We start from the raw sequence: 15,993 nt of genomic DNA on the forward strand, positions 1-15,993 counted from the left end.
ATGTCAAAATTTATCGCAACAGCAACTCCCTAGAGTCCATTTTTTAGGCACTCTGGTGATACGTAGTACTAAATGTCAAAGTGAACGTCCGGTGGCGCTAGTGAACGGGAATTCAATCAGTTTTATGAAAAAGGCGGCGATGGCCGCTCTCTGGCATTACAGTTGTTCATTATACATATGCACACGTAATCTGACCGCGCAGTACGTCGCATATTACTACATTACTGATAAACCGCGTCCGCGTCGTTCGTCGGGCGCAGCAGGGCGCAGTGTGCCAATGGATCGCGTGACGTTCGTTGGAGAACCGACACGCGACTCGTAGGTTAGACTGCCGCTCGACAAGATCGATCGACGAGGAAGGACGAAAAGCGGGTGAGATTTCAGAGCTTGCGAGCACGATGCGGACGGCTATCGCGATCTTCTGCGTCTTCCTCGGCTGCTGCACCAACGTCGTATTTCTGGAACTGCTTGTCAAGTGAGTACGATGACTCTGCCTACCTGCCGACTGTTGCATAACAGCGCGTACTCTACGCACTCCAGTAGAATTGTTAAAACACTTTATCGCTTCTTTTATTTATTCATGTGTATTTATTAATGTATGTTATTTGCGACTTATACTCATTTCTATTAAAATGTAAATTGACTTCAGTTTTGAATAATTTTTTTTCTTTTAATTCTTAAAACTGGGAAAATATAAAGATTAACTTAAACAAAAATTACAATTGATTTATATTGGCAGTAATGGGCATTGAAGCTGAATCGTTTATCTGTCGTTTGTAATACTTTATTCAAAAGCAGCGTACAGTAAGCAATGTTATGATAAAATAGCAATTGTGGAGTGACAATGAAAAATGGATGATAAAATCATTTTTGATTGCTCCAATTTCAGGGATGATCCTGGCAGTGGAAATCTCATCACATTTTCACAGTTTCTCTTTATATCCCTTGAGGGATTCTTGTTCACATCCAAATGTGGTACCGTTACACCAACCATAGGCATAAAGGATTATTTAATTTTAGTCATAATGTTTTTTGTTACCAACGTATGCAACAATTATGCATTTGATTTTAATATACCCATGCCGTTGCACATGATATTTAGAGCTGTGAGTAGCCAAATTCATTCTGATAGCAGATACAAATCATAGACCTTGTAAGTATGTATCGCACGTTGTATTGTTTCAGGGATCTCTCATAGCCAACATGATTATGGGTATTATTATTTTAAACAAAAAATACGCGTTTAGCAAGTACTTGTCAGTACTCATGATCACTATAGGAATAGCACTTTGCACAATCGTTAGTGGCAAAGAAATCAAGTCTTTGCAACAGAAAAATGTGGTACAAGTACCCACGACGCCTTGGGATGATTTCTTCTGGTGGATCTTAGGCATATCTCTACTCACAATTGCCTTATTTATTTCCGCAAGAATGGGTATTTATCAGGAGGTACTATATAGCCGGTATGGTAAAAATGCGCGGGAAGCTTTGTATTATACAGTACGTTTTTTTTCTTATTTTTTCCCATTAAATAGTATCATCAATCAACAATCTAACGTACAAATTTTTTACAGCACTTGTTACCCTTACCATTCTTCCTAACACTAGCGCCTAAGATTTATGATCATTGGAACTTTGCGCTTGAATCCGAGCCACTAAGGTTACCTCTGATCGGTGTACATATGCCATCGTTAATTATATATTTAATTGGAAACGTTCTGACACAGTATCCTTTTTTAAATGTAGCTATATTACTATACTTACACATACATACATGCATGTACACACAATATCAATACATCTGATAGGGACCTTATACAATTAATAATACTGTCAGTAACAACAAATATTGACAATATTATCGTGTGCGGTTAATATTGATGTAAAATATTAACAGCAAGAACCGGACCAAAAAAATATTTGGTTTAGTTATAGTTTAACAAAAAGTAGAATAGCTGCTTTGGTTTCGGTTTCTTAGCCAATGAAGAACCAATGAGGTCGTTTAAATTACAATTTTTTTTGCTTATGTGATTATGGTTTTTCTACAATTATTCTTTTCCCTATTTTTTATTATTTTATTAAACAATTTTTTATATGCTTTTATATTCTGTCAGTATGTAAAAAAAATGAAAATAATCTAATTGAAATCAGAATATCAAAAATCGCAAGATAAAATAATTTAAATATAAATACACATTAAAGTTAGAGAAAAAATGTAAATATATTTGAAAAAAAGTAACCTCTGTATATTTTATATATTTTAAAAATGCTTGATGAGGCTTATTTGTTATCAGAATTGAAATGTAAATATTTCTTATCTTTTAGTTTTAGTATTTTTAAAACTAACGAGGTCAGGAAAAAGGCTTTCAGTGCTACTACATCGTTCAATTCTTATCTTTATTCATAAGACATAAAACAAGGATAGAATGACTTAACAGTGCTGATAGTGTACTTCTTGAATGCAGCCAATGTCACGAAGCCTACGTTGAGGCTTATAACGAAAAACCCATATTCGTTAAATCTTATAATTTTAAAGAGAATAATATGAAATATAATAATAAATTATATAATTATATAAATTATATAAATTATTAATACCAAACAAACTGTAAACTAAAAATAATCTTATCAGTCCGGTTATGATTTCAGTGTTATAAAGATTGTTAAATTTTGGTATAGTTTATAGTTTTGATTAAACTAAAGAGAAGGATATATAATAAAACGTCATTGGTTCTAATTCGGTCCTTAATTGACAATGATGCAAATTTTTTGATTCTCGTGTATCAGACATCGCTATCACATAGCGATACAAATAATATTGTCAGTACTTGTCCTGACAATATTATTAATTGCGTAAGGTCTTAATATGTCAAATGTACTATTACATTTCTTCAAAGTATTCTCCTTAACAGTACTTTCAGATACATGTGTATCAGCTCTGTATTCGTATTAACGACGGAGTGCAGCTCTCTTACGGTTACTTTGGTGATAACATTGCGAAAGTTTCTATCGTTGTTATTTTCTATAATCTATTTTAAAAATCCATTTACTATATATCACTGGATAGGTACGCTGCTAGTCTTCTTAGGTACAGTTATTTTTACGGAAGTGATACCAAAGATTACGCAAAGTTTACAGCAAGTATCTAAGACAAAAAAAATGGAATAAACATTATTATAGGGGGAAAAAACGGAAAGTTACAACAAACATTAATTTTAAGAGTAAGACAAGCGCATAATCATATCTTTTATTCTTACTAACTGCACAACTATGAATTGTTCAAGACATTTTGTAGTTGCATTATTTCGATATGTAAAGCAGTAGGTAAGAGAGATTTTCAAACAGATATGACGTGAAGATGATCAATGCACATCCTTTGTTTTATATAAATTATATGCTTTTGCAAAATAATGAGTGATTTTTAGATGTAATCTCTCTACCTCAATTATATTTTTATAATTCAACTAATGAATAAAAGAAATTGTCGTCTCTTTCAATCACTATATATGTACCTGATGGATCAGTTTGTTAATGCTTGCATGTAAGACTATTATTAGTTTGATCAATAATTTCGCAAGTTTGAATTTAACGATGCAAGTATATTTCCGTTTGATATAGTATATATATTTTTTTACAATAAATATATATCTTTCTATCTAGCAACAATTTAAATTCGATATCAGGGCACAATGTTATAGGTGATCGTATATCACTTAATTTAAATCCCTTAGGCTCGTTGTTCGGAAAGTTCTCTCGGAAAATGGCAGACGCAAAAAACGGTTAAAAAAGCCACAAAATAAGAAACATGTTTATGTCACTGCATTATACCTTGGCACGCATATATATATAAGTAGCTCGTAAAATATCTTAGTTACATCTATAATTAAATTTAATTTCCTCTCTATTTACATTATTTGTGGAAAGAAGGGTGTACAATGGCACGAGTTAACTATCCGCATACGAGCCAATTGTCTGAATGCTCGCCGAAACAAACATCAAACACGATTACAATATAAATGTACAAAAATGTAAGAAAATAAAGCTAAAATTCAAGAAAGAGATATCGCTATCGCGCCATATACAGCCGTGATATGAAAAATGAATTTATTTTATCACGAGCTTAACGTCAAAGTAAATGAACGTAATATTCGTTTCTAGCCTAGTTCGTATTACAATACGTATATATATATGTATATATGCTAATGTGTGTTATGAACGTTGCAATAATAGAAGAAATACCTTCCTAACAGCTACTATTAAATTGGTCAACGTATATGTATAATTTTTGATTGATTTATTCTTGCGATTAATCTTAAAAAAAGATGCACGATGAACGATACATACAATTGTAAAATTCACACAATTTATTTCGACAACAAATAGATTTTTATAAATTGTAGGGTTCAAGCACATTTTTATGTGCTTATATCCATGATATAAAATACATATTTAAGATTATTTGATATTATACTTCAATAACTGTACTGCAATAAAATAGAATTTAATCGAGATTTTTCAAATTTTATTCTCGAGTTATATTTTTGATGTGTCAAGAAAAAAATAATGTGTTTGTGAATTCGTAATGCTCTGAAAAAACATTCTGTACTCTGCATAAAAGATTAGAAATCACAAGAATAAATCACACTATAATTCTCATCGATCTTTGAACATCATTTTACCTTAATCGATCCATTGATTTTAAGAAAATTCAAATGGTAATCGATTATTAAAATGGAAGTGACTCTGGTTTTTCCACAACTTTGAAGATGTTGGACAGTTCGTCCACTAAAGTTTCGTATCGATAGGCCACTCGTATGTCTGGTACGTTAGTCCGAGTGATATCGTTACCAGCGACCCCTTCCTTCGTATAATTAGGTCCCAACCAATACTGCTTACTCTGCAAAATGAAAAACAAATCGCATTCTGTCATATTCACGTATTAAGCAAGTGTATGCAATTAAAAAAAAAAAAAGACATCAGTATAATAAGATAAACTCGTAAAACGTTTGAAGAAGTCAGTTCGATCTCCAACCTCAGGTTGCCCTTTATGTACATGTAAGACTGGAGAACTGATATAATATTACTCACCTTATGCGGAAAGCCACTCATGAGAACGGAATTGCGTGCTAGCTCGCACATGTCACACGAACTGAGTTTCCACACTTGCGCAGCAATACTATATTCTTCCATCAAGGGTTCCTATAATTAATACATTATATCATCTACCAACATTCATATTAAATCAACCGTGATATACAGCGATAATTATTTTTATACATATATTAGCAAATGTTATAAATTACAGAAAAGAATACTGCGTTACTGTTTACAATACATAGTTCATACAATCATTGTGTGTTTACCTTGGTAAAATGAAACTGGAGAGGATCGTCCGTAGACAAGCTTATACATAGTCCTCTAGCGAGATATTCTGGAAGCGGATTACGATGATAATTCAAAAAAAGCGAGTTGTTACTGAGCGGTGACATCGCGATGCCAATTTGCGCCAAGTAATACAGGTACTGAAGCACGGGAACTTTTCTAAGCAGTAGGCCGTGCGAAATATTTTCTGCCATCATATAGCCGCACACGAGATGTTGAATAGGTCCTGCTTCGCCGCAATGAGGTCTCAGGACAAATGTATTCAAACCTTGTTCCCTGTAAGAGATTTCACACTCGGAATGTAACGTAATGAGATAATCACTCAAAACAGAATAGAAAAATTTAATGATCGACGTACGCTCTAAAGTGATTGAGGACCGTCATATTTGCATAAGTGTAGTACTGATAATATCCGTACGGCGGATTCTCTATGTCGTCCCATTCCGCAGGCGGATAAACGTCTTTATCGAAAAGAGGATTTTCTGGCTTACTTTCATCATCCACAGAATCGAAACCTATTACCTGTGACAATAATATAACGAATTTAAAGATTTAAGAAAATGACGGTAATTAAAAATAGATTCGAACAACATAAAACAGGAGAACGTACGTATTGGAGAAATTTATGCAGCTCCGGATGAGAATTAGGATCGTTGGTCACTTCGAAGAGGGGCAAGAAGATGTTGTTGATAATCTCTTGAAAGTTCGTCATAAGCTTGTTCAGCTTAAAGATATCGCTACAATGTAAAGTGCGAGCTATGAGAAATCCAGCAAGCTTAAATATTGCGCGTAAATCGTATACACGATATAGACTTACTATAATCTAGGAATCTGTATGAGCCAGCGCACGTTATCCGAATAGACGTCGCCTTGAATTGCCCACTTGGCTAGTTTATCCCACTCTTCTGGACTCTTGCCATAGATCGAAAGACGCAGCTCTGAATTTTGATATTTAGACTCCTCAAGATCGCTCGATACCTCCTTGATTATCCGTGCAAAATACGTGCCGTTTAGATAATTGTCGGTCTTGAGGAAAACCTCACGCAAACGGCTCTCGCCGATAGGATTGTACTTGGCGTTGAACTTGTCGAATCTGTGAAACGTATTTCTATCCTGCGAGGAAAAAGAAAAGCAATGGGCAATAGGCTTTCGAAGGATGTTCCGATCGATCGGCTTTACTTAAAATCATCATTCGAAAAGATACTTACCGCATGCACGTCCAACATGTCGACGCTCAGATCGTAGGTCGTCAGATTCATAGACTGAAAAACTTCGCGGAGTGTCATGGTCTCGCCAGTTTTGGAACAAGTGACCACTTCGTCGGCGTGATTCTTCAACGTTTTCTTAATAAATCTAAGCAGGTGCTTTTGATTCATGCATGAAGCCGCGTGTATGTGAGTATCGACCTGTAGAATCGATCGTATAATAGCGCAATTCGACCATTTTTCATGTTCCGTTTTATCAATTGCATTATTCCGTTTCTATTATATGACTGTACAATAAATACAGTTGACCTTAGAAATCGCATGGGAGGTTGGGAATTAAAATCGGTTGCGTATACAGACCTTTCTGATGTTGTAGAAATCCCTGTGCGGCACGGCCTTCTGACTCGCCAATTCTCTGAGCTCGTTCAGCAGCACGTGCAGTTGATACTTGGAGGAGAGATAACTCAGTCTTCGATAACAGAAGGATTTCAAGGGTCCGTCAGCGATCATGGCGCACAGGAGGTTCATGTCTCGGACGAAGGCCGCCAGGTCTGGATACGAATAAGGGAGCGGCTTGCCATTAGCCAAGTCCTCGTCATTGGCGAACAGATTGAACACGCCATTGACCGGCGCGATCTTGTAATTCTTCGCCGGTGGAAATTCGCATTCCCACGGATCGCCCCGAGAGGCAGGCGCGTGTACCGGGTGATCTGTTAATAATTGATCGAGAAGCAGCGTTAGGGAAGCATCGTTTAGCGCGCCAACCGTATGTTGCCGCAGCGCTGTTTGATTTATTCCGAGATCGTGAGGAAGAGACTCTACGATGGTTTAAGAAATAGCTAGTACTCATGACTCGAAACAGCGTGCAACAGGAAATTCAAGGTAAGGATATTAATAGGTATTAGGAAGACCTGTCGGAGAGACGTCTTTGATCAGCGCGTCGATGTCCGCGTCGGATTGAGTGCCCCCGATTTCTTTCGCAATATCCAGCAGCTCTTTCCCTTTAGGAAATATGTAATAAAACGCATCGTATACTCTTGATTAGCTCATAAAGAATGCTAAAGAATGTGTAGCACACTAAACTAAAGCTGTGCTTTGTATGAAGCTCCGCACGAGGAGCCGCGGGATTAGATACGCATCGCTGCGTTTTCAACGAAAAAGAAAAGAAAAGAAAAAAACGGCACAACACACCAACAACAGCTTAAACGTCGTTATTGCCATCGGGCGCTTGAAGCGTTAAACACGTTAATGTTAATTGCGCTGGAGTGTTTTTTTGTGAGATTACAATCACGTTTCCTTGGTACACAACGGCACGAGGGAAGGACGTCCAACGGGATAATACACGTGGCAAAGGTGTAGAACGTCGGATTGGATTTTCAAAATACGACTTTGGGACTTCGAGCCGTTTCTTAATCAGCGATAGCTACCTTTGATCGCTTTGCGATCATCGTGATGAACTTCGTCGTCCGTGGTGAGCGGTCTTTTGTCGATACTACGCAAGAATCTAGAGGTAATAGTGGGGAAGGTCTGCTTGGAGTTGTTCATATATTTTTCCCGTATCGCCAACGCCTGCACCAGCATCTTGGAGGCCCTTTGAAGATCTTCCAGAGGTACCTACGTATCACAATCACAAAATGTAATGATGCATACGATGACAACGATTCGAAGTAAGAAGAGATGCTGAGACAAAGTAATCTTTCAAATTTCAATGCTAGTTCGCAAATCGCGCCTGATCGCGCCGTTCCTGTCGAAAAGTACCAACGAGCACCGCGTCAAACTTAAAGATAATGCGCTCAGCTTCTATCGTATCAATTTTCACAATTTTATTAGGTTTTACAATCACAAAATATTTTTGTTCAATCAAAAATTAATTAAAAAAACTATATATTATAGTTAATTTTATTTTTATTTGTTATAATACTTATCATGGCACTTTTCGATACGAAACAGAAGTGCGAATACATTGTTTGGCATTTTTCACACAATTTTTTACAAAAATCTTTGGCACTCAAATAATATTTTAATAATTTTTATATATATATATTACAAAACATTCATTATTTATTACGACACACAAAAATCTTTATTACACAATAAAATAATGTAAGATGGGAGGGGGGTATATCCATATATAATTTATAATTTAAAATTTAATAAAATCATTCATATTTATGTTAAAAAAATTTTGATACGTTTCACGTTTCAAAATTATGGCGATAAAACGAGATTAAAAACATCTTCTATAGATTAGTATGGATGCAAAATGAAAGGAGAAGAAAGGCAAAGCGTACAAAGGTTTCACGCGTAATCCGCAGTTCCAAGGTTTCCATTTCACACAAAATCTCCAAAGACATATCGTGCATATAATAACATCCGCGAAACCATAAAGCTGAAGTTACATCTTGACTAGATTAATCTCGCGTCGATCATTTAAGAATATCTTACTATTATTTCTCGGAAAATTATAAAACAAATACACAAATTTTTCTATATTTGAGTTATTTATAAATTGAATCATTTAATTCTTATTTGATTATTGTTTATGGAGCTAATTTTAATCATAACAAAAATACTCGTTAAATGATGCAATAATTTCCAATTTATCACTGCATTCAATAAAAGATATAATAGGTAATAAGAACAGCAATTATTATTTAAAAAGTATGTGAATCGTAAAGCATTTATTATAAAAATCAAATATAAATAAGCTAAAATCAACAGGCTTGAGACTCACTCCGGAAGTGTCCTCGCCAGATATGGAGACTCGTTGAAAATGAGGCACAAAATCATTTTCTTCGATCTTGAAGCTATGATCGATGTCATCGGGAACTCCTGGGTGAAGCGACGGCTCATAATGACTGCGACGTTCCTCAAGATCCTTTGCAGCTCTGTTACATAGGAAAAGAAACCCATTATTTTAGGAGTCTTTTTATATAAAATAAAATTTTACAGCAAAGTATATTTTTATAACAGATAATTTGCAATTATTATTCGAAATGTTAGAAACAAATTTTTATCCAAATCTTTAAAGAGACTTTTTATTATAAAATAATTTATCGCAAATTTTTAATTTTCGATATCAAACATTTCGGTCATTAAAACTAATATATTTTTAAATTTTATTAATACAAAACTCATTCAAAAAAATAACGAGTAATAAAATGCAATATCTGTTTGCAATTCAATTGAAGCTTCAACATTTTACTTCATTTTTGTTTCACTTCAGATTGAAGCAAGGAATTTTCTTTTATATCATTATATGTATATTAACTGCTGCCCTGTGCAAAACGATATCTAAAATTATCTTATACAAACGTCGATAGGGGAGAATTTATAGCGGAATTAATTCACGAGTTGCAACAAAGGCAAATAAAATACATTTTCGTGATCGAAAGTCTTCAATTAAGAGAAGAGGGTAAAATTCAACGAAATCGCGATAGATACTTCATGAACGTTTAACTCGACGGTTATTAATGAATATCGAGGCGGCGATACTCTCTTTTTTACATATGTGTGTGTGTAAGCAAATTAAAAACTTTGTAAGATAACCGCTCTTCAATTAATGCATCGCACATGAGATGTTCCATTAACGTCTATCCATCGTGTATATTATTTCCCATTATTTTCTTGTGTTGATAATTTCGGAATATTATCAACGAAACTTGCGCATTGAAAATAATATCTTTGACGAGAAATATTAAAATGTAAAATATGAAATAATAATTTTCAAGGTAATTTTAAATGATATTTCAGTCGAATACAAAAATATCAAATTAAAAAATTAATATGATAATATTAGACAATTACTAATATTAATAATATTATTGTTATTAATATTACTGTTATTAAAAGAATTAACATATATTAATATCGTAGTTAATACATCATGAAATTTCTAAACAATATTATCAAAATTAATAATTCAATTACTTATTACTTCTAATTATTGTGTATTTAAATTCATCAGTACTGAATATTTAGCACTAAATATCAGTATTGAATCGCATGGTTTACCTTCAGATATTATTATATGACATTAAGTGTACAGTATAATAATTTACAACGCACGCTGGTCAAATAAGAGCGATAGATTTAGCAAAAAATTTGCACGTTCGGTCTACATTGATGAGAATTTAAGATTTTAAGAAACAAGCGTGATTCGGCACTCCATTCTCATAATACGAAAGCGCGAATTACCTCAGGAGAATCCTATTATCTCTCGTCCATCGTTTCGACTCGTTCGCGCCAGCGAACATGTTACGCGATCGATACCACGCGCGGAATAGATCGCGGTGCGGAAAGACGATATAAACACAAATTCGTGCCGCGCTTTCTTCCACGCTCATCCGACTCGTCGCTCGCTCGCGGGGGAGCGACGAGTTTTCACGAGTTTTCACGAGTTTTCACGCGATACGTGGGATTCCATCGCCGCTCGCCGGCGGCGGCGATGGGTTAGCAGTCCCGAGGAGCGATCGACACGTTCGCTTCGGTCTAACAGCGTTCCTCGATCACAATCGTAGATCAACCGTGTCCCTCGGTCTTCGGTAACCCGACCGAAAATCGCCACGATCTTTCATGATTAGTCGGCTGGAACAGCCGATAAGTAGCGCCTCTCTTTATGGAAGCTGACTGGACGACGCGTGGTCCTTTCCCACTTTCTTCCACAATCTCATGCATATATTTCACCGTCCTGCTGTGTTCTGTCAAACGAACGTAATCGTTCCGACTTGGAGGTTGAGCGTTCAATAGTCACCATTTCACCGCAGAATGCAACGCGCATTCCGCGAGAAAAAATATTCTGCGTTGAATGGAAAAAATAACGCGGTGAGAGTCACAGAAGCGAAAAATATCGCGTTAAAATAAATTGTAGGGAAAATAATGTACACTTTGTTTTCGATATGAAGTTAATTCATGTGCACGGAGAAAGAGATAGAAGGAGCGTGAATATTATTTCTATTATGTGCAAATAATCTCAATTGTTAACGTTGCTACTCTATTTTCTTTGTTCTTCGCGTCAATCGCGTCATTGTTTCTCCGTTTTATATCCTATCTAAAACTCTAAAACAGAGTGTAGTTGACAAATTGTAGTTGCGGGATGTGGTGAAAGAGTAACAAAATTTCGCGGTGTAATAGCAGTGTGCTATACGGTGCTGCGGTAAACGCGTTTATCACACCTTTGTACGTACTTGCCTCCCTAGCGCAATAAATCTCGCTAAGCGCCGCACAACTAAAAAACTTTATAGAAAGAAAATGCCAAAATAGCAGACGCTATCAATTTATGCGCGACACATTCGAGTAAAGTACCTTCCAAGTTTCGAGATATTTATTCAGCGATTCAACTTTTTTTTCAAAATTTTATTCTTTCCGAATTTCCTTTCGCGCGAGAGAATCCCTGATCATCCAATACCTAGTCGCTCGCGAGATTTGAATGTGTGACAAGGGCAACACGCGGAAGTCGATGGGAGAACCACAGTCAACGAAAGGTCGCGAATTTGAATCGAATTTCGGGAGAATCCTCGAATCGCGATTCGTATTGCACGTTTCTGCGTCATCGCTACTGTTGACGCGATGTTCAAAAGCACAAGCGACAAGCGTCCCTCTCTTCAATCGTGACTCACTCGCCAGCATCGGACGATCTCGTTCTTCTCATCCACAATGTAGTTCGCGTTAAGAATTAGCGCCGCGAGCCGTTTGTAAGTCCGATTATATTACGCGAGACTCTTAGCTCGTTATATCTCATCTTTCACGCTGTATCAATTACGTGAAATCGAAGGCGCGTGATGCCGTTTGCGTTGCAGCCGTTGCAGGATGCGCGTTTTCTCTCTCTCTCACTCGAGGTCCAGTAATGTAATTGCATTGCACACGGCGCGGTACGCGAGGGGATCGATAAATCAAAATCTCTGATTGCCAAATCGATCATGCAGAGAGTGGTTTAACGTAATCTAAGTAGAGCTCGTTATACTTGTATCAGATATCGTATATCAGATTTCTTTTTTTTTTTGTTCAACAAATGAACGAGCGTTCAATGCAATTAGCGAGAAACGTATTATCGAATTCATTACGAAGAATATTTCCTGTTGGAAAAATGATTGGAAAAAAAATAATAATAATTAAATGATTTAGACGTTCTTTCGCCACGTGAGGCTAATTCTTCGCGGCGACCGCAGCTACGCTGGAACGATCGAAGCCGATGTGCTTTTCGTCGGATTCCGGTGATTTGCGATAATCTCTACAATGATATCGGCGACGGTTTAGCGTGAGATCCGTTTTGTTCCCTGTATATCCGCGGACAAGCGATCATTATACCGGTCTCGAGACTACGGAGTACGGAGCGGGGCAGGCAGGGTGGCGCGACACAGCCTCGTGCGAACGGTATACCTAAACTTCCTCTCCACGCGCATGCAACTCTTTCGACTGTGCCGGAAGTCGCGCGTACGCTGTACGTGTCGAGTACACGTCCGGTAACAACGACGGCCGCACGAGCACTGAGCGCACTGAGCCACCGAGCGGCTGAGCGGGTGGCCGTGATGGAGGGCGGCTGGCTGCTGATCGCGCGGCCAACCCCTTCGCGACCCACTCTCGCCCTCTTGGGCCTCGCGTCTCGCGCCCAGCGGGCGTTTTATGCCGCTCTCCGATTGCACGTGAAAAAAAAACGACCGATACATGGTTTCCGCTTACGTGACGTAACTTGCCAGCTTTGCACATTGTATGCATCCGTCGTGCACGCTAAATGCGTCATTGAAACGCGCAGCGCGATATTCGCGCGGCGTATTTATCGGCTTATTTAATTGGCCACCGCTTAGACCCCCTCTGTAGAGGTAATTTATCTGTTGCATCGTTATTTTTCTCCAACTATCGCCACTATCGATGTTGTCACCGCTGCGAAATATATATATATATATATATATATATATATATATATATATATATATATATACGTGTTAGTGTAATACCCCCGGCCTACTACACGCTTCAATATCGCTATCGAGTATCGTGAGTACTTCCAGTTAGGGGCGACCAGACAGAAATATGAACGGAACGAAATTACCTTGAATAAACTTCTTGACTTTTGTCTCACGGTGAAGAGACAAGCAGCTACGATCGATTTTTGAGGCAGAGGTCGTTATACGGGGTGTTTTGCAACAAGGTTTGCGTTCCCCCCCCTCCCTCTCTCTCTCTCTCTCTCCCGGTAGGATTCAAGCGACTTTTCGTCGCTTAAGATTTTGTCTTTTAGGACAATTCGCAGCTCGCGAATCGACCTTTCTCGCCAAACTCTTCGGTCGTCACCAATGGGAATTGGTTCTATTTTTATACAAGTATTAACGATTATGACATACATTCCGAATTGAATTATCGTGTTACATTAAGCGTCTCGAGGCCAACAGGCACACGTCCCGCGTTGAATTATTGATCGCAGCTTTATTGGCTGCAGCAATGAGAATTCCGTTCACGACGACGATGACGATTTTATCGGTGATCAACGGCCGCCCCAAGGTAATCCGCGCTTTTCACACAATCGGTGCAAACAAAGATTGCCTAATCTAAATAATAGAATACCTTCCTCTCACCCCGGCCCCGATATATTTATGCAAAATATCTATATATTTGTTGCAAATGTTCTTCTTGATTGTCCAGTCTTGATATTTTTCCTTGCTTTTTCATGAACAATTGATCATTTTAAATAAAATCGAAAGAGAAAACATTGATTAAAAATGAATAAATAACAAACGTTACCCTTATTTGAAAATTGATAATAATTAAATCTATGTCTATAATAAATAAATTTCGCCAATAATTTCGTGTTTAATTAATTTAATTAAAATTTTATCGCCCCGTTGAATGTATTTCAAAGTAAATTACACACTTTAATCACGTCATTGTGTATATAAATAAACGAATAAATTTAGAATTCTCTGGTTAATACGAGTCCTGATTACAATGAACAATACAAAATAGCCGGGCGTTATTGGAAATGTATTTTCAAAAACGTAATAGAAAGCACTGAATTAAAAAGTGATGAAAGAACTCGAAGGGAGCGCAATGCTGTCCCATCAAATAACAATGCGACATTTCTCGCGCAAAATTCGCAAAATGTCTGCCTCGGCCTCTCAAGACGTGTGTGTGTGTGTGTATGTGTACATGTGGGCGGCGTGACCTACTAGTCTCCATGAGTTTCTCGTATCTATCCGTTTACCTATATCCTTCGCTGATCTACATAATACATCACGATACCGATAAAATATCTAACGATGATAATATTTTAAAACTGGTTCGAAACGCGGCGAACGATCGCCGGGTCGACGTTCCATTAATGTACATAGAATATCGCATATAAAACGTTTCCTCATCGTGGAATGCCACGTTGCAGGAAGTGAAATAGTTTCAAGTATCGCATCGGCGTTCGATTGTCTACAATGAATACAGAGTCTCTTTCTCTCTGATAATCTCTGATATTGACCAATTTCTATAATTATACAATATTTATGAATAGACGATGCATGTAGTCGAAATATTCCTCGAGTTTCTTTAATTTTCCGACTGACGAATTATCTTTTTTCTCTCTTACCTTTATCGGATGCAAATTCCCACTAAAAGCTTGGGTAAGAATTAGTGAAGCGAATTTAATATTCTTTTAGCAGAGAAGCAAGCTAATTCGGGATATTCTCTCTCGACAGACATTTAAAAACTGAGCTCACATCTTATGAATAATACGATATCCCCATGATAATATTCTGCAAAAAATGAGTCTTCTATTTGTTGAAGCTTAATTTTCGTAAAAGCTTCCGGATTATGACGCGATTACCCGAGATGCCCAATACACAATCGTGACATTTAGCCATGCTACAGCGTGTTTTGTAAATGCCAGAATGTTTATAGATCGTTAAAAAAATATGAAAAGCATCGTATCTTTTCAAAGCCCTTGCCTTATCATTTGGGAAAAATAATTCTTCGAAATATATGTTGAAAATTGCTATTTCTAAAAATTATTTTAGCTTATATTCTCAACGATTTTCCAGTTTATATTCTTAGCGATTTTCAACGAATTTTATTTTTACTTTAGCAAGTAAAATTCGCTGCTTTGCTTTGATATCTATGTTGCAGACACGTACCCCGTGTACAGCGATCTGCACATAAGCCTCGGTTTTATCAGATACTCGATCGTGCGTGTATTACCACGTATATACGACTGAGTACTTAATTATCCTCGCGATGGCGATAGTACTTTAGTATCTTCCGCACTGTCGTAATTATATCGAGATCTCGGTTTTATTGCTGCCTGTTTATCGGCATCGTTTTATTCCTTGAGATAAACTTCTTTCAGAGCGAAATAATTATCTAGGATAATTATCCAAGTTTAACTAACTGAAATTAATCTTAATATTTTCCATGCAACTTTAGTATAAAT

General features: G+C 36.9%; 2 protein-coding genes across 19 annotated transcripts in view; one reads left to right on the forward strand and one right to left on the reverse strand.

Annotated features, from left to right (window-relative positions):
* On the forward strand, positions 1-4,027 carry LOC105198660 (UDP-xylose and UDP-N-acetylglucosamine transporter). The gene is made up of 5 exons (XM_011165461.3): positions 1-475; positions 890-1,106; positions 1,186-1,500; positions 1,575-1,726; positions 2,922-4,027. Exons 1-5 carry the CDS (start codon positions 399-401, stop codon positions 3,166-3,168), a joined length of 1,008 nt encoding a protein of 335 aa, XP_011163763.1. The 5' UTR covers positions 1-398; the 3' UTR covers positions 3,169-4,027.
* LOC105198658 (AMP deaminase 2) overlaps positions 2,381-15,993 on the reverse strand; it is a 41,758-nt gene continuing 28,145 nt past the window's right edge. For 13 of the 18 annotated variants that reach the window (XM_039453430.1, XM_039453441.1, XM_011165452.3 and 10 more), the window contains 11 exons: positions 9,322-9,475; positions 8,015-8,201; positions 7,499-7,588; positions 6,948-7,297; positions 6,591-6,788; positions 6,200-6,495; positions 5,993-6,119; positions 5,741-5,904; positions 5,364-5,658; positions 5,089-5,199; positions 3,579-4,897 (listed from right to left, as the gene is read on the reverse strand). In XM_039453430.1, coding sequence (XP_039309364.1) covers positions 4,727-4,897; positions 5,089-5,199; positions 5,364-5,658; positions 5,741-5,904; positions 5,993-6,119; positions 6,200-6,495; positions 6,591-6,788; positions 6,948-7,297; positions 7,499-7,588; positions 8,015-8,201; positions 9,322-9,475 — 2,143 coding nt within the window. In that variant the 3' untranslated portion in view covers positions 3,579-4,726. Of the gene's footprint in view, positions 3,146-3,578; positions 4,898-5,088; positions 5,200-5,363; positions 5,659-5,740; positions 5,905-5,992; positions 6,120-6,199; positions 6,496-6,590; positions 6,789-6,947; positions 7,298-7,498; positions 7,589-8,014; positions 8,202-9,321; positions 9,476-10,784; positions 11,386-12,965; positions 13,075-15,993 lie in introns of those variants that run through there. The other 5 variants (XM_039453440.1, XM_039453457.1, XM_026134507.2 and 2 more) reach the window with 4 other exon arrangements.

The sequence above is a fragment of the Solenopsis invicta genome, chromosome 1 (assembly GCF_016802725.1).
Source record: "Solenopsis invicta isolate M01_SB chromosome 1, UNIL_Sinv_3.0, whole genome shotgun sequence".
NCBI classification, from domain to species: domain Eukaryota; kingdom Metazoa; phylum Arthropoda; class Insecta; order Hymenoptera; family Formicidae; genus Solenopsis; species Solenopsis invicta.